This window comes from Pecten maximus, chromosome 14, assembly GCF_902652985.1.
Source record: "Pecten maximus chromosome 14, xPecMax1.1, whole genome shotgun sequence".
Lineage (NCBI taxonomy): Eukaryota > Metazoa > Mollusca > Bivalvia > Pectinida > Pectinidae > Pecten > Pecten maximus.
Window position 1 is genome coordinate 22,511,298 of NC_047028.1, and position 25,889 is coordinate 22,537,186.

Here is a 25,889-nt window from a genome sequence, read left to right on the forward strand (position 1 = left end):
GAATAAAGAATTATAAAGAGAAATAAAAAACGAAAAAATAAAAAATGTGACTTTATTTCTTTCCCTTAATTTACTATATTTTATCCTTTTTTTTCGACAGAATCGAATGGCCCGGTTAATCATTCACCGTGCGCTTTGTCCCTTCTGGCTGTTAGAATGGACAGTATCTTTTCGGTAGGCGTGCCGTCTGAAATAATGTAGGCATTGTTACAAAGATGACACGATATTACATGTATCTGGAGAAAGATGATATGTACTCCTATAAAAATTGTAGTCGAACAACAGTCTCGCGCATGAATTACATTCTTGTTCTCATGTAACGTAATATCTAGCAGCCATGTATCCAACAACAAAAGAAGAAGCACAGTGACATGTTTCCTGGGCGACCGCATTACTCAGTTTTCAAATTCAGTCAACACGCCTCCGCAGCATTACGAAATAAACAAACATTGCCGTTAATGATAACGATAATTATTCCAAATGTGTTTTACAACACTTTTAGACAAGAACAGTGCAAAAGAAAAACAAATTTTACTGATTTATGATCAAAATCCTTTTACGCTAGCTATTTTTGCAGACTTCAGTTCATAAAGTCTCCGTTCCAGGAGACAGCGCGTGAAACATTTCCATCGCGGGAAAAGGAGCTTGCGCTACGGGCTGTTCCGCCAATTCAATATTCCGGAGGGTTTTGGAGATACGTCTTATACATACACCGTAAGAACGGTAAATGTAAATATATTTATTTGACTACATTCCCTTTCTCGTGTTATATACATACATGATATGAACGCCCACTGTATTACAAGAAAATAGCACGAGCCGCGCCGGCGGTTCATGTTTTATTTCAAGCTTTAATTAATTGCACATGGAATGTACGACACTTTTGGCGATGCTAATTATTTGCAATATGATTAAGATGCATAAAGTGATGACGTTATCTGAGTCGTGACAGATAATTCTCACATCATTCACATATGTGTCGCCCAATCTGCTAAAGATGTCTCGTCAACACGGTCATGAATTGCAATACAACTAAACCCTACGTAAAAATCACCCCCTACCTTGAAACAGAGTATCTAGTTTGACAACTAATATCACCCCTCAGATCGAAAATATCTCTATCACACCATCAAGGTACAGGAAGATTATATTAAGCTTAACAAAGCGTGAGTATACTTGTGAGGTGTATGATACACGTATGCGTCTATATGTCACAGACGATTTCCTTACCTTACCTTCCGTTCAGCAATACAATAACAGTGTGTGTCATATTGCTGACTGAGAAGCCAATACGGTGTTGGTTATCGAATTTGGCACCAATGAAACTGCCTCTCTGCATTTGTGTATTTTTTGTAAAAGACAATTTGATAAGCAGGTGCTGGTATCCAATAAGGTCAAAATTTTCTTATTTTCATTTCGAATACCCTTGGTAACCACATATACATCATAATTACATTTTAAAGACATTGCTGTCAGTCTTGCAGACTTTTCATCAGTTGGAAAGACTACAAGAGGAATTTAGAAGACGATGTTCTTGTACTGTACGAACAATTACAGATCCCGCTCAAGATTTGGCTTCAAGCAAAACGTTTCTCACTGTCCCAATTTAATGAATGACATTGCCTAAAGTATAAAAATGTCCATTGTGTCTGTAAGATTTCTGTCGCTTTGTTTGATTAAACAATGTTTTGCATATTGTTTTATAAAGCGCTACTCGATAACACATCAATTAACTTAAATAATCACGTTTCGTAATGTGAAAAATAAAAATAACAAATACAAAATAAAACCGAATTTTTACCAGAACAGTTACAAATGATTTAACTAAGGCAAATCATCACTCATGGTGTTTTGTTTTCATTTCGAAAATTTGGTTTTCCTTTGCAAACATTACTGCATGTGGCAAACAACAAATCTATCGAGTTAAACCACCAACCAAACCAGTCTCTATTTTTATGTAGTCATTTTGCTTTACTTGTAATTCAAAAGTATACTGTTGTAGAACCCAACCCTATCCCCTTTTATTGCATTATTGAGGTAAAGACAATTACTACACGGACAAGATTTCCGACAAAAAACGAGGAGAGTATATAATCACCATCCGCACCCGGTTACTTCTTAACGTTCCTCAACATAAGCTGTCCTGCAGGTAGTGCGTAAGAATTGTACCTGCAGCCCCCATTGCATGATTAAATGAGGCCACTGAATTTAGGATATTATCTTTTCTCTTCTTTCTAATGTATCCCTTGACACTGCCTCACTTTTGGCATTTCATAAAGCTTTCCTGTGAAGAATGCTTTTGGGTTTTCGACATACATGTACAAGAGTCTATAAAATTAGTAGCCGCTGCTCCTGTTTAGCGCTTTATTAGGAGTGGGACGGCTGGTGCGCCCGTGGTCAGTATAATGTGACTGGGTTGAGTATTCTGCTGGGTGTCTTCGGCAGTATGCTTAAGTGGAGTAGCACTATAGATTGGCAAATGTTTCGGACTATCACGAGGAGATTTAACACGAACATATCGGAGCCTCCCAAAACACACATACGCACTCATATCAAGCATGCATGTCGCATGCACTGGAGCCCTTGTCCAGCATTCGCCTACATACTTCGGAGGCATGTTATTTCATTGCACTGTTTTCGAAATATTTCGATTCTGCTCCACTGTCTGTTTTTTCCCTCAGTTCCCATTGGCGGCATTAGTTTGGATTAAGTATCTCCGATATGAATTGGATGAAACAACTTTTTGTGCAATCAACATAATTGTGTATACATGCTGCATTAGATAGCTTTAGTAAATATATTAGCATTTATAATAGGGACATATCTAAAAAGTCATATTGTTTATATCATTTATGAAAACAAAATTAGTATCATTTAATTCAAAAAAGTTTTAACATAATTCAATTATCATTACTAAGAACACAGACTAGTACCCTTATCTGCTGCCACGACATTAGTTTACAGCAATACTGTGATTGTCGTTAGATTGACATTATTGTTGTCTTTTTTTTAATTAGAAGGTGCTAGCCTAAACCTTTGTGAAGCTCATTGCACTTTGCATGTGTAACTTTGTACATAAACGTTTTAAGAGAGGTAATTAGCAGTAACCTATTACTCAACTGTATTGACATTGTGTTTCAAAAATAAAAGACATACAATTAGTCTGATCAGATTGAATAAAAAAACTAATAATATAACAGAACCTGTTACAATTCATGGGCACTACGGAGGGTTCTGGTGAGAAGGGGATATAGTCGGAAGAAATATCCAAAGCCAAGGCTACCAAGACGGATTCTAATTAAACTAGATCAATTAAATCCCTCGTCAAGAATGCTTAATACGGAGTTCATTAGTGATATCAAATATCACGTACGTAACCATCGCTTAATAATCTTCATGCCGAATTTACTTTAAAAGACGATCAAGTACAGATTGTATTAAAGAAATATCCACTTCCTATTAATTGGCTGTCCTTGGCTAAATTGTAATTCATACCATACTCTAATTAAACACCGAGGGATTGTTTGTTTAATATTCCAACTATGCTTCCCTATCTGTCTCCCTCCAGTCATATTAGGCTATGCCTAAACCAGATGACTAATCGATATCAATAATTAGAGAGCCCTTCACACTTGTACTAGCAGTTGTTTTAAGAAAAAAATATAGGACTAGAAAGAGTAATGTGTAATTAGGCTAACGAACGTAATACAGCTGGGGGCTTACCTCGCATGCGGCACATAGTAGTGGTTACATAATAATCAAATCAGTGTCCTTAGATCAGACACTGAGTGGGCCCTTAGCTTCAGCGATGACGGCTAGTTACCGTGTGGTCAACGTCATTCCAACAACTGTCACGCTATAACCAACTCCCAAGAACGGAATTTAGAGGTCACATCTTCGGGATTATGATTATTGTTTGCTAATACGGATTCTCGACCGCTGTCAGCTTTCTTGGTTGTGCTACTTAGTCAGAATGGACAAAGGGGTTCATATTATTTAGAAACAACGTAGACATCTCTTTGCCTACATATCGCTTCAGATAACTGGGTCCGTTGTATGCCATCTAGAGCAATTAGGGTGAAGTATCTTGCCCAAGGACGCAACCACGACAGTATAGACTGGCCCGGAAACATTCCATACTGAACTCTTTAACAAAACAGTAATAATAAAACGACACAAACATATTAATTTTGATTTATTTTTGATGTGATAAATAAGGAAACAGTTCCACTCTGATACAATCAATCAATCTTCACACATTATCACCATAAATTATTTTAAACTATATACAGCACGAACTGTGATATGCAGAGCTTCATCTGATTGCTTAGACCTGTTATGCTACAAAACCACTAAATATATCTGGTATATCCTTTATGTAAACTACAACATACTTAGATCTTTGTTGTTGTCAATTTGTGAAAATATGAAGCCGTGAAAAGCAATATAGATATTTGTGATCCCTGAATTATTCAACGAAGCTTTCCACTTCCCACACACCATGAATATCAATACATCTCAATCTTCCAACACAAAAAGTATGCTTTGATCCAAAACAATGTCCGCCGCCATACAGTGTAGAAACCTATATCTCTAATACCTAGCGCACTAAAATGAATCTCTTTGAGAAGCAATCCAACTGATAATTTGGGTATTTGCCAGACCAGAAAAAACAACAAAGCATTCCTAAGTGAGCCGAATATTGATGTTTGTAGCATTCAATAAACAATCGAAACACCAATAAATCGTACTTAATAAATCAGAGGATATTGTATTAACAAACATTTACATTTACAAATACTTTTCCTGTTAACAAATGAATAAAGACAAATATCACTGACAAATTGTAATACTATAATTGAGACGTCATGATAAATGACGCCACGCGATTGTTTCGATGGTGAGAGACGTAACACGTTAATCTTTTTTTCTTTTTTTTATGGGTAAATTATTCATCTCAAGTATGTTGTCATGAATATGAGTCATGTAATCTAAAACTAGTGTTATTGTAATGAGGAATTGGTTCGACTCGTTTTACAGTGTATGATATTATACATGTATAGCCTAAAGCCTTGTTTCCGTAACACATATACACTAACTTAGGACACTTCAATATACCACATTTATTTTGAAGTCGATCACCACTAATTCACATAAGACTATACAAATAATGTATCGTACAAACAAAGCCTGGACAAATCAACATATCAACATATCCTGAGGTCGATCAACTTTTATCCACAAAATACTATACGAATCATGTTTTGTACAAGGTAAAAACTAGATCAATAAGCTGATTATAATTTAAACAGACATTCTAATCATCAACTAATTCATTAAAATAATAATTAACTTCTATATAAAAACACACCTTGATCAACCAGAATTCCTACATTAGGTACTCAGTCTCAGCTTTTCGCACACACAATCTTCACTCATTACTCACTTAATGTAACTCTAGCCTCAACACCTTATGTATGATGCTGAATCATCCCTTTTGTAACTAGGGAAGTATTTCATTTTTCCTTCAGCGAGCATTTTTATACATGCAATTACAGTGTATCTTGGAACATTACATAGCATATTTTCTAATCTCTAAACCCCATATAATTCATATTTGAGAGAAGATTGCAAATAATAGGTTTTAATGTAGTATATCATAAAAACCAAAATGAGATTGTTCTATGCGTGGGGTAAAACAAGACTGATATTCTATCAACAGTACAATTCATACCCGTATAACATATGATTTAGCAAGGTAAAGATGTTTTATTAGGATTTGATAGACAGCTAAAATTGCCTGTCCCATTTTAAAACAATAGTCCGATACAAATCTTGCCATCATTGACAACACGGGCACACCGGGATCACAGTAATTGTTAGAGTGACGTTCACAGGTTAGGTATGGATATATACAGTATATACATGATATTAACATATTTATTTCACACTCAGACACCTCACTTTGGTATAGGACTCGGCATCCGTCGGTGACAACATTAACTACCAGAACATTGTTAACACTATTTGGTTTGTTTTTGTTTGACGTCCTATTAACAGCCAGGGCCATTTAAGGACGTACCAGGTTTTTTGAGGTGGAGGAAAGCCGGAGTACCTGGAGAAAAACCACCGCCCTACAGTCAGTACCTCGCAACTGCCCCACGTAGGTTTCGAACTCACAACCCAGAGGTGGAGGGCTAGTGTTAAAATGTCGGGACACCTTAACCACTCGGCCACCGCTGCCTCCTTTTTAAGACTATATGGTTATGGGATAAAAACATGCTTTAAGGCAAAATGCCATTACATATTTGTACAATAAAATCGATGATGCAGTATGTCAAAATTTGCATTCTTAAACAATTATTACAAGAGATCACAAAGGGATACTGGCGCCCACAAATTGATGATTTTTACTGTTTCTATGTCAATTTGATCTTCTCTATTTTTTCTCCTTGCTTTTTCTTCTTCTTAAAAATCTGATGACAAAAACAAGTGGAACAAACATGGGAAGTTTGAGAAAAAATCTCTCCATTGCCTTTCAAGAAAAAGCGATAAGAATCTTCAATTCCCAAACTCAAACATGGCCGCCTGTCGACCCTTTCCTTTTTTCTGGTCTAAACTGAACTGACACAACTAGAGGCAAAAGCGATAACGAGGATTGTTTACGGACGGACGGACCACGGACGAACGGCGATTTGGACAGTCTACAATCTGATGATGATGGGCTAAATTGTTCCTATGCATCATCAAACATATAGTATCTCATACGTTATGTAAATTGATCATGTATTACGAAGCACGATTTCTTAAAGATTCAACCGAAATTTCATTTATATAACGCAACCAAATTTATAAAACAATAACAGTAAAAGCCTGTTCGCTTGTATACAGGCAAATAAGTGGCAAAACCAGACTCCGACTATTTTAGTAATGATAGTAACTTAAAAATACCACTCGGTATATTCAATGGGATTACCAAGAACCGAAGTTTAGTACAAATAATGATAAAATAAGATTGGGGACTGGAGTTGTCTCACAGACTATCACATACATCATTTACAATACACAAATAACTGAGTCCGCAAAGTTCTAAAAAAATTGAAGTCCGCACAGTAAGTTGACTTAACTAGAAGAGAGCATGGTAGATGTAAATATTTGCTGTAAGATCTGTGGTAGATCTTTTGTGTCCAAACAGATGAAGGCGTGCCCTGACGGGAGGTGTTTGATAAGCTGGGCGGCCTGGTCCTCCAATGATCCTATAAATATCGTATAGGCGTTCACTTTATCGTGAGAGCGAAGTATTTCTCCGAACCGTTTCGGTGAAATGTTGTAACGATCAAAATTTGCGTCACTTAAGACAATAACAAAATGCTCATCAGCTTCCTCCTCGCTGAGATCATTGATGGCGTGACGTGTTGCCTCGAGAGTGTTGTCCCCACTCAGACAGAACTGTGAGTGTGCATGCATGGTCTTTAGAACCACTAAACGCTCTTTGTTGTTTGTCGGGGCCTTGTCTGGCTTTACTAACTGAACCTGTAAATAAAATTTAGTGGAAGTGCAGGTAAAAGATGAATGCGAAACTTCGATACAGATTACAGCAAGGCAGTCGAAGCCTTTTAATAACAACTTATACGAATATGTGTGTAAATCATCTGACTTCATATGGGAAATATACACCAAAACCCATTCTTTAAGTTCGAGAGGCAAAGAAAACCCTCATTTTAACTTTTTATTGGGTGAAGCTAACAATTTTTTCTGCAGTGTTTATAAGATAATATCTAATTTGGATGGAGATCTAGTTTCATGTACGATTTGGTATCCATTACCACGAACTCTGGCGAAGTTTCATGCGATGAAAGTTCGCACTAATAATGACTACAATATATCTGAAGAAAATATAACACTTAACATTTCCAGTTATAGAATTACCTTATGGTCCTCTCCGGAATGTCCGAGAATATCGTATTTAATTTTCTCGTCGTAGCCTTCCAAAGCTTCCATCATCATGAGCGTCGCCTCCATCTCGCGCTCTAGGCGGCCATCATAGCCGTTGAATCGATACATACTGCCGGACACATCAACAACCAGGCGCATGCGCTTCGGTTTCTCTTGTGGTGTCCCTAGCTCGGGGTCCTTTTCTCCGCGTCGTTTGTAGATAGATTTCTCACCTACACCAAAACAGAGAAAACTATGATCTTCTTGAACACCCCAAAATAGCTTTTTTTATTTATTAAGGACCAAAGGCGACTGCGAAAGGTCACTTCAGACTTTTATGTTGATCTAACCTTGCTATATAACCCAAGCAATAACAGGTAATTTGGTGAAACATTCAAGCCACAAGTAATTTAGTCATTCAACTTCCCATGGCAGTGACCGTACAGCATATCGTCTAATAATTAGCTGTTACCACGGAAAACCCCGGAACTTTTTACAGGTAGTAATGTTTACTGTTCACCGGTTGATGTTTAAGGTCCACCTCATGCATATCATCTTCTGTTAGTGCCTTTAATATATATCTGTTAAGCATTTATTAAGTTGTCATTTGGAGTTATTATTGCATTTTGGGAGGCTTATTGTGATGGATGTATTGATGGGAGTATAGGCGGTAAATTAGTCAATAATGTGATAGTAGTGATGCAAGTTTGTTCCTCAACCAGCGATGAAATAGAGGATATCTAACAATGTCTTCAGTAATACCAAATATATTTCACGAGTGGGGCTAATATTTTGATATTTTTCACGAGTGCGCAGCACGAGTGAAAAATATCAAAATATTAGCCACACGAGTGAAATATATTTGGTATTACTGAGGACACTGTTAGATATTCTGTTTATTACATTTTTTATCAACGAAAAACCTACCCCGTATGCTAACTAGGCCTAATATAAACAAAAAAGTAGTTCACCCTGTCCAGGTGCTGACATATATGTCGGGCTTTCTGATTGGTCAATTATTATGGTATTTTCTAATCATTAATTTGATTGGTCAAATCAGCAAAAGTGATATTTTTCACTAGTGAAGTGAAAAATATCACTTTTATAGAATGAATAATTTTTGATATTTCACTGGTAAAAATGTAATAAATATCTGTTACTTAACTGGCATGTGGTTTTACTTACATATTATCAAATGCCTGTAATGAACTGAATTGTGATTGCAAGTGGAGAAACACCTGTGTAGGGTGAGCGGTTTTGTTACCTGTAATGCCTTCGATAAGTTTAGCGTCGTCCAAATCGCCATACGCTTGGTTTTTGAGCCATTGCCGTTCCTTGCCCTTGGCCTGGAGACTGTCGAGAATGACCCTGAGGGACTGGACCTGGCCGCGTACGTGGTTCAAGAAGTTGTTGTAAGTCTCTGCGTCATATTCGCTCATGTTGATCTCGCGAAGTCTGTCTTTGAACGCTTTCTGAGCCATCTCGCGCGCGGCCCTACGGACCTCCTCCGGGACTGCGTCTTTCTCTGCTTGAGGTACCTGGTAAACTTTGTGGCCAGCATCGAGTCGGTATGGTCCTCCAATTCCACCAAGGCCTGTTGATATACATGTAACATATACGTTATTTCAGAAAACGCGCGACAGTCCAACAGTTTTCAATTAGGCCTGTTATAGCGACTACAGAGTTAGTTTTCTAAACCATACGTTTTGAAATAGATAGTTTTAGTTTTATATCGAAAACAAAATCCAAATATATTTTATATGCAAGCATCTTCGTTAAGCAGTGATCTCACAACAGTTTTTCAAGATAAAACTACCTTGCGTCTGCTTTTATGATCTTTATGGTCATTTTGTTTAATCAAACCTTACATCAAGAGCTATTTTTGAAAATAAATGTTTTTTGTTTAAAGAAGTCTCTACATGCATATGTAACTCCATCAAAGTAACGTGAACGGAATCTTAAGTTTTGGTGTTGCAACTTTTTAAAAATGCTAATTATAATCGAAATGTAATATAAATTAAGTTTACCATATGCACACGCAAAAGGTAAATATATCCGTTTTATTTGGTCAATGATATTATTTTTCTCACCTGCAGTATTACTACCACCAGTGCCGCCAGCCCACGTGTTACCACCTACATGTGGGGCGTTGGTGTTATCTATCTTTCCGTGTTTTGGCCCATCCGCTTTCCGACCGCTCTCCCGTTCGTAAGTAATCTGAAGCTCTTTGCCGTCAGAAAATCCAATCATATTCTTCCACTCCTGCAGGGATCGCTCCAGGTTTGTCACAGCTGGTTCCCAAAGCCGCACGCATCCAGAAAAGTCTACTGTGACTACACCGTCATTACTGGTAGGTGCCATGTGTACTTTTGAGTTGGAAGAATGGTACATCCAAGAAGCGTATGAGGACACCCGCCCCGCCTCGGGGATGGGAATGTACCTCAGGGTGTGATTACCCAAGTCAGCGATCTCCAGAAAGCCACTGTTGTTACTCGGACGCTTGCCGTCTGGGAAGAGCGACACAGGTACTTTCGACGAAGGAAGGGCCTGCACAACCATGCCGTTTTCCGGAAGATACACTGTTGGATGATTAGGTGGTGTATCAGTCTGGTCTCCGTACGGTGCACGAAGTTTGTCCATCACGCCATTTTCTTGTATCAACTCTCTTGGAGTAGTATACACCTCTGAGGAATCACCTTCTGGGAATCCAACTACCACTGATGCATACGAATCTGGCGTCACTATGACACGGTTTGTTGCAGTGACGTCCTTCTGTATCACACGTTTAAGCAGCTGTTCGCTAAGTGGCAACGTCGCCATATCTTTAACAACTGTTTCCTGCCCTTCCTCGTTCACTGGATTCAGTATGAATTCAAAATCGTCCGTACACGTGACTATGTTCTTTTTATGGTTATCGGTCGAAGTGACAAGCCATTGATCATTACCGACTTGATGTATAGATTCCACTGCAAAGGGCAAGGACACCGAATGAGAATTAGAGCCTGTAATTGCGACTAATGTATCGCCTCCTGTTTTGTAAAAGATCAATGAACCTTTACCGCCTACAACCGACGTGGGACACATACGGAACTCATTTGGCTTCTCCTTTTTCTGTTGAAATGAAGGGAATCGTCTCTTTTCAATCACTGTTTCGGGGAGATAAGGAGATCTGATCCGACCGACCTCTCCCGTCTCAAAATTTACCACAAATGATGCATTGCTAACCTCCTCGTGCAGGATGACGGTGTTGTCAAAAGGTGCTGACTTTGGCGCCAGGTTGACCTTGGGCTGGTAAGACCCAGACGTTGTCGGGAAAAGGTCGTACATGTCAATATGTCTAACAGTTGAGAACTTTGGGTTTAGAGAATACAAGATAACTGGGTTAGAGGTGGCTACATGTATGATGTCAGTATCAGTTTTCCCTTCGGATCGGTTGTTTTTCTTAGTGACTGCCACATCACTGATGGTGTTATTTTCGTGCATTGGGATTGTCCAGTATGCATCCTGTTCTGTGAAAATGCCAGCTCGGGCCTCCCGCTTTTCCAAAACTGTTTCCTGGACATACACCTCAATCGGTCCACGGAATTGCACCGGAGACGACTCCACCGGCAGACTCATCATTGCTGTCTTACGACGCCCTTGTCCACTCTGCACGTCCCATTTTCCAGTGATTCTAAAGGATGGTAGAGGTAGCTGCTTTGCCAAGCTTACCACAGCCTCAGTAGCTCCAAACGGAATTCCGTGCTTATGCATTGTCTGCACTATCGTATCTTTCAGCTCATTGCTGTACGAATCAAAGTCGAACACATTGCGGACTACTGATGTCAGCCCCTCATCTGGATATTTTTGGATGTGCTTGACGATGTTGACTACTTCACGAGTAGAGTATGGGTACCCTATCAACCCCTGGTCTGCCATATTGCGCAGTTCACCAAAGGCCCTGTACTAACTTTTTCAGTGTTGTTTCTGGTACATTTGGGCCGTACTGCCTGAGCATAGCTAGTTCGGACTCCATATCTGGGTTATCTATTGCATGACAACTAAAGATATCACCCATTGCTCCAAAGAAATCATTTCCTAAAAAGGGAAATCCTGGTCTATTTGCTAGAACAATCATCCTAAAGTCGGGATGACATTTGATTATATTTTTAGAAGGAGAAATGTTAGAATGAGGCGCCACTATCCGTCTGCCGTCCGCTAGATGCATTTCTTTAGACTCAACTAAAGTTTTCAGAATACATGTTACATGTGTTGGGGCCTTGTCCGCTTCATCCACCACAAGGACGTTGCCTTGTTTCACAGCAGAAACCAGCGGAGAATCCTCGTACACGATAACTCCATCCTTGACGGTTGGTTGTAGCGTGAGTGTCTGAACCGTTGTGTCTCTGTGAAGTTGTAGATACTCTCGGGGACGGTTAAGCAGGTACAAGAATCGATCCACAATCTTGTTCTTACCGACACCTTGATTCCCAACTAGCAGCAAATTTTCACCTAACGAGAAATCTTTAAGCATATCCTCCATCACATTGAGATGCTGCGGATTATCGTAAAAGAGTACATCAGGAATTTTGGTCTTGTTGTCGGGGTTAAATAAGGGGACTGTGGTTTGTCCAATTCGCAACTTCCCGTTGTTTATCTCACTGGTGATCGACTGGTCAAGAGTCGACGAATCTGTTGTAGAGCTCGTGATGGAGCGTATGCCTGCAGCCTCCATCGATTGATGGAGACCCGCCTTAGGAAGCTGGGGCAGAAATCTAGCCAGACACGCCTTTTCGATAATCCCGTAAACATCTTTGGATGGGAATTGTGCAATTCTCTTGGCCACACGAATCAGCTGTCTGGTGGACAATGATGAAGCTATTGAGGTCATTGCGGGGTCCGTTGATGACCTCAATTGGTGAACAAAGCTGATAAGGGGTTTCATGTCCGGACACTCGTTGACGACATTATTGATGACCTGTAACTCCTCAGCCTGTGAAAGAGGTCGCAGGTTATGAAACATAAACATAGTGAGAAGTTCTGGAGTCATCCACTGCTGCTTAGTACTACCGGCCACGGGGGGCTCTGATAAAGCAATCATCCGGAATGATGGATGGATGGCCAGTATTCCCTTCTCTGTCATTTGCTCATCGGTCAAATTCAACTCCTTTTTCATTTGTTGATATCGGTCGTGCCTCAGAAGACGAGATCCGTCAAAGAGCTGAAGTTCACGATCGTGTATGAGTCGGTGGAGAATGGCAAATGATCCCTGGTTAATCCTGTGAACACCGTCTAAAACTGCGAGACTACCTTCCATGGCGGCGGTGACAAGGGGTGACAGACGCCAGGACGTGTCACCATTGGGGAGCGTGATTCGCTGCTGTAGGAGGTCTCGTGACGTCATGTCCTGATAAAGCATGATGGGTTCGATCCGATAGCCAAGAAGTGCGGCGAGTTCTCCAACTAAAGCACTTTTCCCGCTACCTTTCGGGCCTACGATACACAAGTCTTTACACATATGACTCAGCATTAGCTCACCTAGGAGAGACTCGTGGTATTTAGTGGTCACAAACTGACGATCTCCCACGTTGCGATTTTGCGGGAATAATCCATTATTGACAGATAGGGGAAATCTTTCATTAAGAACGACCTGCGAGGAGCCATCATCCTTTTGCTTTATTGAGGTGATCCGTATGTGTTTCTGTTTTTTACCATCCATTAATTCAAACTTTTCCAAAATTCTCTCTACAGCCACTCTTCCATCTTTTCCAAGCATTGTGTTATATGGATATAGTATCTGCAGTAACGCTTGTGAGGACATGATTGGTACGGAATCCAAGATCCGTATGATATTGACTAAATTGGAAATCGGAAAATCAGGCAATCCTAACGACGAAGATTCCTTTGTTAGGATCGCAGTAGCGAAGGACAAAATTTGTGACAACCGCTGAGACGGCACGTTTTTCATGTCTGTCTGTAATGTCTCAAGTTGTTCTTTGAACGGCGGAGAGACAATATCACGTGACTGAAACCTAGACCTAAGAGGCGGATCCAAGGGGTTCCCTTGATACCTGGGAACAGGATGACCTAATGCAAGTACACGGAAATTCTCACTAACACGAACAAGTTTCAAATGATCAAGTTCTTCCTTGGTATGTTCATTTAGGAGTTTGTCATATCGGTCAGCCGCCATGAGGAAGCGCCCATCATCTAACTGCATTTCACGATTCTCCAGCAAATTGTTGAGGATAGGCAAAACGTTCCGCTCTGCTTTTTCAATACCCTCTAATACGAGAATACGTCCTTCTAATGCTGCTCGCACTGCACATTGGTCCAGATAGAAGGCTGTCCCTGACCTTATCTCGCGTCTCTGTTTGAGGTCACTCTCGGTCGTATCCCTAGATAACGATATGTATTCTCCCTCTCGTTTCGTCAGCTCCAGATACATCATAGCAATCTGACGTCTCAGAGGACCAGGTGGACCTATCAAAAAGAACATATATCTATCAAATGAAATATGACTATTGGTGCATACAGTACAATGACACAAGTACATGTATATAAAACTATTTACAACACAGACAAACATTTCACTGTCCTCTTCAACACAAAACAGAAACCTCAATCGCCTCTACAACATAAGACAGAAATATCACTCCCTTCCAAAATACAGACACCTCACTTCCCACTACAATACAGAGTCATCTCACTCTCCTTTACAACACAGATAGACACCTCACTTCACACTACAACACATACAGACATCTCACTCTCCTCTACAACACAGATGGACAGATCACTCTCCTCTACAACACAAACGAAAATTTCACCCCCCCCCCCCCTCTTTCAACACAGATCGACACCTCACTCTCCTCGTCACAAACAGACACCTCATTTTCCTCTACAACACAAACAGAAATATCTCTCTCCTCTAGAACACAGACAGATATCGCACTCTCCTATACAACACAGATATTTCACTCATCTCCAGAGCACAAACATCTAACTCTCTAACACAGACAGAAATCTTAACCCCCTCTATATCATAGACATATCATTCTCCTCTACAACACAAACGAAAATTGCATCCCCCCCCCTTCAACACCGATAGACACCTCACTCTCCTCTTCACAAACAGACACCTCACTTTCCTCTGCAACACAAACAGAAATATCACACATCATTCTCCTCTAAAACACAGACAGAAAGCTTATCCCCCTCTATAACATAGACATATAATTCTCCTCTACAACAACAAGACATCTCGCTCTCCTCTAAAACACCGACAGACAACTTGCTCTACTTCTATATACAGACAGCTCACACTCATCTGTCTTTCGCCACAGAAGCTCACTGTATACAGCAGAACATTACAGCTTTACTTTCCATTAACACTTCAAAGAAAGTTACATTTTTAACAAAAACAATAGAGGTTTTACTTATTTTGTGTTATTTACCAACAGTAAAACATTTTGAGCACAAAGAAAGCAATTCCAGTACATCTCAAAAGAGAACTGCAAATAAGTAACAATGAGTTTGAATATTTCATACAACGTAGACAATTAGTGGCAATACGGTGTGGGAGAGAGACAATAACATTTGTACCCATATACACACAGAAAACCTATACAGATGTTTAATTGGTCTGGTGGCGGCTCACAACAGATAACCGCAATGTCAAGTCCTCGTCGGGACATTGATTTCCGGTCGATGTCTTACAACTGCAACTCGTTAAGATCTGGCAGTATATGGTACAGTCTGATTGATGTTCTTCCACAGACACATGTACAATATACACAATCTATAAAGCATATCAATACTTTAACCTTTATAAAACAATCTGAGGAAAAAGGAAAGGGTTACCTGGAAGTGATGAGGTTGACAGGGAAAGGGGAAGTGAAATGAAGAGAGGATCAGAAACAATCTAAGAGACATTCAGTGGGATGACAAGTTGTTGATAGTTGTGACAAACATTAATTAAGTTTCCATTCAGGCTAATTCCTATCAGAAAACGTTCATTTGTATGGTTTTGTGTTCCTCTCTTTAATTCCTCAGTCTGGTGGCGACACATAACAACAAAAATGTCAAGACCTCGTCGCCCTTAACAAATTGCCTATACTGCCATAGGGCGTACAGTTCACTGTCTCTTGACGCAGTAAAATAGGAAGGCTTTACCTATATCGTTTGACGGAGGTCATTTTCTAAAAGTGATAACACAATTTGTAGGTACACTCGGTTTATCGGCATAAGACATACAGTAGTGTCTGTATCGGTCGGGATATACAGTAGTGCCTGTATCGGTCTGAGACATTCAGTAGTGTCGGTATCGGTCTGAGACATACAGTAGTGTCTGTATCGGTCTGAGACATCAAGTAGTGTCTGTATCGGAATAAGACATACAATAGTGTCTGTATCGGTCTGAGACATACAGTAGTGTCTGTATCGGTCTGAGACATAGAGAAGTGTATGTATCGGTCTGAGACATACAGAAGTGTATGAATCGGTCTGAGGCATACAGTAATGTCTGTATCGGTCTGAGACATACAGTAGTGTACAGTAGTGTCTGTATCGGTCTGGGACATACATTAGTGCCTGTATCGGTCTGGGACATACAGTAGTGTCTGTATCGGTCTGAGACATACAGTAGTGTCTGTATCGGTCTGAGACATACAGTAATGTCTGTATCGGTCTGAGACATACAGTAATGTCTGTATCGGTCTGAGACATACAGTAGTGTATGTATCGGTCTCAGACATACAGTAGTGTCTGTATCGGCATAAGACACACAGTAGTGTATTTCACACAGTAGTGTATTTATCAGTCTGAGACATCAAGTAGTATCTGTATCGGTCTGTGACATACAGTAGTGTATGTATTGGTCTGAGACATACAGTAGTGTATGTATCGGTCTGAGACATACAGTAGTGTATGTATCCGTCTGTGACATACAGTAGTGTATGTATCGGTCTCAGACATACAGTAGTGTATGTATCGGTCTGAGACATACAGTAATGTCTGTATCGGTCTGAGACATACAGTAGTGTAAATTGTATGTATCGGTCTGAGACATACAGAAGTGTATGAATCGGTCTGAGGCATACAGTAATGTCTGTATCGGTCTGAGACATACAGTAGTGTACAGTAGTGTCTGTATCGGTCTGGGACATACAGTAGTGCCTGTATCGGTCTGGGACATACAGTAGTGTCTGTATCGGTCTGAGACATACAGTAGTATCTGTATCGGTCTGAGACATACAGTAATGTCTGTATCGGTCTGAGACAAACAGTAATGTCTGTATCGGTCTGAGACATACAGTAGTGTATGTATCGGTCTCAGACATACAGTAGTGTCTGTATCGGCATAAGACACACAGTAGTGTATTTCACACAGTAGTGTATTTATCAGTCTGAGACATCAAGTAGTATCTGTATCGGTCTGTGACATACAGTAGTGTATGTATTGGTCTGAGACATACAGTAGTGTATGTATCGGTCTGAGACATACAGTAGTGTATGTATCCGTCTGTGACATACAGTAGTGTATGTATCGGTCTCAGACATACAGTAGTGTATGTATCGGTCTGAGACATACAGTAATGTCTGTATCGGTCTGAGACATACAGTAGTGTAAATTGTATGTATCGGTCTGAGACATACAGTAGTGTCTGTATCGGTCTGAGACATACAGTAGTGTCTGTATCGGTCTGAGACATACAGTAGTATCTGTATCGGTTTGAGACATACAGTAATGTCTGTATCGGCATAAGACACACAGTAGTGTATTTATCGGTCTGAGACATACAGTAGTGTATGTATCGGTCTGTGACATACAGTAGTGTATTTATCGGTCTGGGACAGAGTAGTGTCTGTATCGGTCTGGGACAGAGTAGTGTCTGTATCGGTCTGGGACAGAGTAGTGTCTGTATCGGTCTGAGACATACAGTAGTGTATGTATCGGTCTGAGACATACAGAAGTGCCTGTATCGGTCTGAGACATACAGTAGTGTCTGTATCGGTCTGAGACATACAGTAATGTCTGTATCGGTCTGAGACATAAAGTAGTGTCTGTATCGGTCTGAGACATACAGTAGTGTCTGTATCGGTCTGTGACATACAGTAGTGTATTGATCGGTCTGTGACATACAGTAATATATGTATCGGTCAGGGACATACAGTATTATATGTATCGGCATAAGACATACAGTAGTGTCTGTATTGGTCTGAGACATACAGTAGTGTCTGTATTGGTCTGAGACATACAGTAGTGTATGTATCGGTCTGTGACATACAGTAGTGTATTGATCGGTCTGTGACATACAGTAATATATGTATCGGTCAGGGACATACAGTATTATATGTATCGGCATAAGACATACAGTAGTGTCTGTATTGGTCTGAGACATACAGTAGTGTCTGTATTGGTCTGAGACATACAGTAGTGTATGTATCGGTCTGAGACATACAGTAGTGTCTGTATCGATCTGAGACATACAGTAGTGTCAGTATCGATCTGAGACTTACAGTAGTGTCAGTATCTGTCTGAGACATACAGTAGTGTCTGTATTGGTCTGAGACATACAGTAGTATATGTATCGGTCTGAGACATACAGTAGTGTCTGTATCGATCTGAGACATACAGTAGTGTCAGTATCTGTCTGAGACATACAGTAGTGTCTGTATTGGTCTGAGACATACAGTAGTATATGTATCGGTCTGAGACATACAGTAGTGTCTGTATCTGTCTGAGACATACAGTAGTGTCTGTATCGGTCTGATACATACAGTAGTGTCTGTATTGGTCTGAGACATACAGTAGTGTCTGTATCTGTCTGAGACATACAGTAGTGTCTGTATCTGTCTGAGACATACAGTAGTGTCTGTATCGGTCTGATACATACAGTAGTGTCTGTATTGGTCTGAGACATACAGTAGTGTCTGTATCTGTCTGAGACATACAGTAGTGTCTGTATCGGTCTGGGACATACAGTAATGTCTGTATCGGTCTGAGACATACAGTAGTGTCTGTATCTGTCTGAGACATACAGTAGTGTCTGTATCTGTCTGAGACATACAGTAGTGTCTGTATCTGTCTGAGACATACAGTAGTGTCTGTATCGGTCTGGGACATACAGTGATGTCTGTATCGGTCTGAGACATACAGTAATGTCTGTATCGGTCTGAGACATACAGTAGTGTCTGTATCTGTCTGCGTCATACAGTAGTGTCTGTATCTGTCTGAGACATACAGTAGTGTCTGTATCGGTCTGAGACATACATTAGTGTCTGTATCTGTCTGAGACATACAGTAGTGTCTGTATCTGTCTGAGACATACAGTAGTGTCTGTATCGGTCTGGGACATACAGTAATGTCTGTATCGGTCTGAGACATACAGTAATGTCTGTATCGGTCTGAGACATACAGTAGTGTCTGTATCTGTCTGCGTCATACAGTAGTGTCTGTATCTGTCTGCGTCATACAGTAGTGTCTGTATCGGTCTGAGACATACAGTAGTATATGTATCGGTCTGAGACATACAGTAATGTTTGTATCGGTCTGAGACATACAGTAGTGTCTGTATCGGTCTGAGACATACAGTAGTGTCTGTATCGGTCTGAGACATAGAGTAATGTCTGTATCGGTCTGAGACATAGAGCAATGTCTGTATCGGTCTGAGACATAGTGTCTGCATCCGTCTGAGACATACAGTAATGTCTGTATCGGTCTGAGACATACAGTAGTGTCTGTATCGGTCTGAGACATACAGTAATGTCTGTATCGGTCTGAGACATACAGTTGTGTCTGTATCGGTCTGAGACATACAGTAGTGTATGTATCCGTCTGAGACATACAGTAGTGTATGTATCGGTCTGAGACATACAGTAATGTCTGTATCGGTCTGAGACATACAGTAGCGTACAGTAGTGTCTGTATCGGTCTGGGACATACAGTAATGTATGTATCGGTCTGAGACATACAGTAGTGTCTGTATCGGTCTGAGACATAGAGTAGTGTCTGTATCGGTCTGAGACATACAGTAGTGTATGTATCCGTCTGAGACATACAGTGGTGTCTGTATCGGTCTGAGACATACAGTAATGTCTGTATCGGTCTGAGACATACAGTAATGTATGTATCGGTCTGAGACATACAGTAGTGTCTGTATCGGTCTGAGACATACAGTAGTGTCTGTATCGGTATGAGACACACAGTAGTGTCTGTATCGGTCTGAGACATAGAGTAGTGTCTGTATCCGTCTGAGACATACAGTAGTGTATGTATCGGTCTGAGACATACAGTAATGTCTGTATCGGTCTGAGACATACAGTAGTGTACAGTAGTGTCCAGTAGTGTCTGTATCGGTCTGGGACATACAGTAGTGCCTGTATCGGTCTGAGACATACAGTAGTGTCTGTATCAGTCTGAGACAGAGTAGTGTTTGTATCAGTCTGAGACACACAGTAATGTCTGTATCGGTCTGAAACATACAGTTGTGTCTGTATTGGTCTGATACATACAGTAGTGTCTGTATTGGTCTGAGACATACAGTAGTGTCTGTATCGGTCTGAGACATACAATAGTGTCTGTATCGGTCTTAGACATACAGTAGTGTCTGTATCGGTCTGAGACATACAGTAGTGTCTGTATATATCGGTCTGAGACATAGAGTAAAGTCTGTATCGGTCTGGGACATACAGTAGTGTGTCTATCGGTCTGAGACATACAGTAGTGTATATATCAGTCTGAGACATACAACTTGTTTAGGTTTGGGACCTTCAATAAAATGAAGTGTGTATATGTATAGGTCAGAGACGTAGAATACAATGTCCAATGATCTGCCTGTCTGAGACATACAATACAGTAGCTATTGGTCTGAGATATAAAGTGAATAGTATATATCAGTGTGCCTGAAATAATATAAGTGTGAAAAATACATATATAATGTATATATAGTAGTGTCTATATCTAATGTTCAGGATCTAAGTGTATAGGTATGAGTTATATAGCATAAGCTGTCTAGACCGAAGACATTATATATATCATACAAGTTCTTCATCAGCCTTAGATACCGGTACGGTGTATATAACACTATGTGAGGTCTCAATTGATAGTTTGTTTATTATTCCCTGTACGTGTCCTGATAATGAGTCTTTGTTAGCGATGCTGTGATTAAATCTGACTGACAGTTCGTATCCAGGAAAAACAGAAATATATTCCTTCCTGGAATGAAAGTGACATTAGAATCACTATCAGCTGTGCATTAGTGTCTGTAATGCTTAGGAACAACACGCTTGGTGACCGCTAAGATTCATGGATACTCTTCCGTTCTGCATATTGGTTCATTAACCAGGTTACAGAAGAGTAACTATCGTAGAAATAGAACAATTACCAGCACCTTGGTCCTGAACAACTTATCAGCGTCTGTTAATGTGAGGTATCAATGCATAATATATAAACTGTCAATCTGTAACCAGGAAATATATCTCTGTCTTCTAAATGAGAAGAGTTGTATATTCAAACTACAGTGACAATTTCATTATTTATTCGTGAGTTGACATTGGCAATACAAACAGCTTGAAATTCTAAATTCTGTCAATTGTCAGTAAGATTTTTAAAACCTCTTTGGGTATAAATTGTGTAAGATGTATGTATGGTGTTTGACCTTGTTTATGTTGTACGTTTATCACATGTGTAATTATCATCCTGGGTTTGTGTGTTTGGTTTGCAACATTGACATTCAAAACGTGGGCAAAAGTTGTGTCTGTTTGATGTAGACAGTTTTATATCATGAATACTTGGTGTATGTATTTATGTTGGAATCTTTGGTATGTCTGTGTAGAGTGTGCATTTTAAACACTACATATGGATGATGTGGATCTTGTGTCTGTTATCATTACAATGTGTTGCGTTTCTATATGGTGGGCTGAACCCTGGGATTGTTTCTGTGCTGTTTGTGTTTGTTAGATATCTTTAACATTCAGGATGCAGATTTAATGAAAGAAATGTGGGTTTACTGTGTTTGTTTGCTTAAAATTTTATGATTAGGTTAAGTACGTTGCTTGCTTGGTTTATCACCAAATAAACAGCAAGGAGCTTTTGCAGCAGATTCTCCCCGTAGCAGCTGGTGATTACCGCACTAACAAACACTTTTGTGAAATAGGCTCATCAAAATGCATTCCATAATACTCTAGTCAAATTTTGACAAGTGTACGAAAATTAAATGGTGAAAGATTTCATGCATGAACATTGCGATGGATTACAGTATAACTCTGTTGGTCGTTATGACCCTTTAGCTCAGAGTACATGTACGTCGCACAAAACCAGAAATGTCAACAACATATCACAAAAACAACAACAACACATGTCAAACACACTTGCCAACTACTACACCTTCCAAATCGAGAAGTGCTGACTACATCGATCACAAAAACATTGCTTGCCAATACCACATTGGAAATAAACTTTGTCCTTTTCAACAAATGACTGAGTGAACTCATCTGCATACCATATGTCCCGAGGAATGCAGATTGGAATTTTCCAATTCCACCAGGTCAAATATTGATTTCAATTTCAGACATTTTAGGAGCCTGCCTTAGGTATGTAGACCGCTGCATGCAAGATACTAAAATATGGTTTGTAAGCTGTGACAGAGACAGTGGCGTCCCTATTACACTCACGTATACATAGATACACTGTTAGGAAACTTTCCTTTATTACAAATTGCAGATTTTAGATACAAGTCCGTATAATGTTTGTTACTAATTATATAAAGACTTCGTGACAGGAATAATAACAATGATGTCTTATACACAACCAATATGTGTGGGGGAGAATCAACAAAGAACCAATTTATTTAGATCCTTGCGCAAATGAACATTTTATATTATCATGGAAGAAGGCATGCTCGCTTTTTAAAATTTCCTTTGGGGGATTGCATATATACAAATGCTCAAATTTCTTTTTGGGCTAGAAGGTTCATTTATCAACCTCCTTCAGCCAAACTAAAATATTAAACAGTGTACTTGAATCTGCTTTTTCTTCTTGAATAGCTTAAAAAAAATTGAACAATGAAGACGTTTTACTGCAAATTTATGATGTAAGCCTTAGTATCCCAAAATGGGATACCCCAAATGCATCTTTAGGAGGTTTAGTAAATGTGATCAGGACAACAGGAAATATACATACCAGGCCCCTGTGCACATGGTAAGTTGATTGAGGCAAAAGATTATGAGAAATCTGGAAACAGATCGTAGAAAGAAATATTTCTAGGTCCCTTTGCAGACGTTTTTTTGGATTACATTATTGCGAAATGATGAAGTTTAACGATCAGTTGACTTTGAATTAAATGAAATACTATCATTTTACTTATTTACAAATGTGCCATTGTTCAGGCCGTCGTTGTTACATCGTATCAGATTTACAATGGATGTGTTTGTGTCTAATGATTTTACTCTGCCGAGATTTTCGTCGATATCGACTCGGATAGTTTGAACACACGCTTATTTTCTGAAGCTTTAATTTCGACTAATTCGAACAGGTTCATCAATATTTATTTAATTTTGTTCGAACTAACCGGAGGTTTACCGTATATCATATGATAACCAGTAATACTATAGGCCCATGTGCACATGTAAAGTCTGGGAACAGATCATAGGGAAACTAGTATTACTAGGCTCCTGTGTGCATTATTAGTCTGGGAACAGATAATGAAAAACCATTTTACCACTGGCGACAGGCATGTAGAGCTTGAGGACTTAATCTGAACAAATAATCAACAAAACAAGAGGCCCAGAAGGTCTGTATCGCTCACCTGGACATGTCGGTGATAATAATTATGTGATTACGGTAAAAGCACAACACTCTCATTTAAGTTATATTACAAAGACTTTTGATAGTTTGGGATCTACCATGCAGTACCATACATACATAATTGCAGTCAACACTTTCCTTTATTGGCTTCAACTATCATTTAGTTTTCTAGTTCAAAATATATAAATTAAAGAAAACTAAAAAAAATTTAAGTTGTTTAAAGCAACCAACAATGATAACCAATTTTGACTTCCTTAAATATTGAAAATGTCCCTTTGACTTTCTGAATCACAGAAAATTGTTCCTAAATGCAAGCCCAAGGATGCTTCTGACCAAATCCTCACATTCCTACAGAAGAAGGATTTAAAAAATTTGCTATATTTCCCTCTATTTGGACCTGCTACTCAGCCCCCTCCCCTCCCCCCTCTAATCACTGTTTAATACAAAAGTTCCCCTTTCACCCAAGGATGCTTCTATACAAACATACTTTATTACCAGTACCCTATGGACAGTGGTTTAAGTCTGGGATTGAGAGATCATTAGAAAATCAATATTATTGCCCCATGAACAGCCAGGGTCATTTTGGGTATCCTTGTGAATTGTAGTAGTTGGTAACTACCTCTCTGAACAATATACGAGAGGCCCGCCGCGTGCCATCCAGAACAACTAGGGCAAAGAGTTTTGCTCAAGAACACACCATGACAGTACAGATTGGTCAGTTTGTCGGCTTCCAGAGAAACACGCACCAACATGGGGAAGGGGAGCATCAAAACTGTGAAATACCTTGGATCTTCACCTGAGGTTACATGTCTGCCATTCTCACTGACTGAGCCATTGTGGCCCTGAAAACCAATATTAACAGGCCCCTATGTGTTTGCATGTTTAGACTGAAAACATATCCGAAGAAAACCTACATTATTAGCATGCAGGTCCCTGTGCAGATTTACTTACCGCATGTGGAGTCTGGGTCACAGATCAATAAGGAACTTACACAGCTTTTGCTGACATTAATCTTGCTGGATTTGTTATGCAATAGAAATAGCAACATCAGTAGGTATAGTATACAATATTTACTAGGAATGCTCGATTTAGGATCACGATCACACTCAATCTCCACTAGACTATGCCACAGCCTGAATTGCAATCTCCGAATGGAACTTTCCTTCATATACATATATCTCGCAAATGTTGTTACAGCATTCTTTATTTAGAAATCTGATACATCACAATCTACACTATATATTCACAAAGGACAGGGTTGCAATCATCCTGCATTTGCAGACTGAACTTTTTTCTATATAAAAACTAGAGAAAAAGACTCTGTGACATAAGCCAATCAAATGAAAATGGGACCTTGAATTGGTGACAGATGTGTGTGACAACCATTATGTGAATGAAATCAGCAAGGAGAATATTGTACAACATGCAAATCATTTTCATTTTCTCTCAAGGACAACATTCATGTGGATGTAATATTTGTACCATAACAACTTTTTTCATAAAACCCTTGTCAGACTGATGTTCCCCTTTTATAGACGGTCAAATATTGTCAGACCAACACCTTCCCTCTTATAGACAGTCAAACCTTGTCAGGCCGACACCTTCCCTCTTATAGACAGTCAAACCCTGTCAGACTGACACCTTCCTTCTTATAGACAGTCAAACCTTGTCAGGTTGACACCTTCTCTCTCACAGACAGTCAAACCTTGTCAGGTTGACACCTTCTCTCTCACAGACAGTCAAACCTTGTCAGACCGACACCACCTTCCCTATCACAGACAGTCAAACCCTATCAGACCGACACCTTCTCTCTTACAGACAGTCAAACCTTGTCAGACCGACACCTTCCCTTTTATAGAAATTCAAACCCTATCAGACCGACACCTTCCCTTTTATAGACATTCAAACCCTATCAAACCGACACCTTCTCTCTTACAGACAGTCAAACCTTGTCAGACCGACACGTACTTCTCTCTTATAGACAGTCAAACCCTGTCAGACCGACACCTTCTCTCTCACAGACAGTCAAACCTTGTCAGGCCGACACCTTCTCTCTCACAGACAGTCAAACCTTGTCAGACCGACACCTTCCCTTTTATAGACATTCAAACCCTATCAGACCGACACCTTCCCTTTTATAGACAGTCAAACCCTATCAGATCGACAC

General features: G+C 39.7%; 1 protein-coding gene across 1 annotated transcript in view; it reads right to left on the bottom strand.

The window, feature by feature from the left end:
- Positions 1–4,179: 4,179 nt before the first annotated feature.
- The window catches only part of LOC117342181 (von Willebrand factor A domain-containing protein 8-like), a 29,077-nt gene continuing 7,367 nt past the window's right edge, over positions 4,180–25,889 (bottom strand). The window contains 5 exon segments of the mRNA XM_033904216.1: positions 4,180–7,533; positions 7,930–8,168; positions 9,200–9,529; positions 10,026–11,874; positions 11,876–14,397. Coding sequence (XP_033760107.1) covers positions 7,123–7,533; positions 7,930–8,168; positions 9,200–9,529; positions 10,026–11,874; positions 11,876–14,397 — 5,351 coding nt within the window. The 3' untranslated portion in view covers positions 4,180–7,122.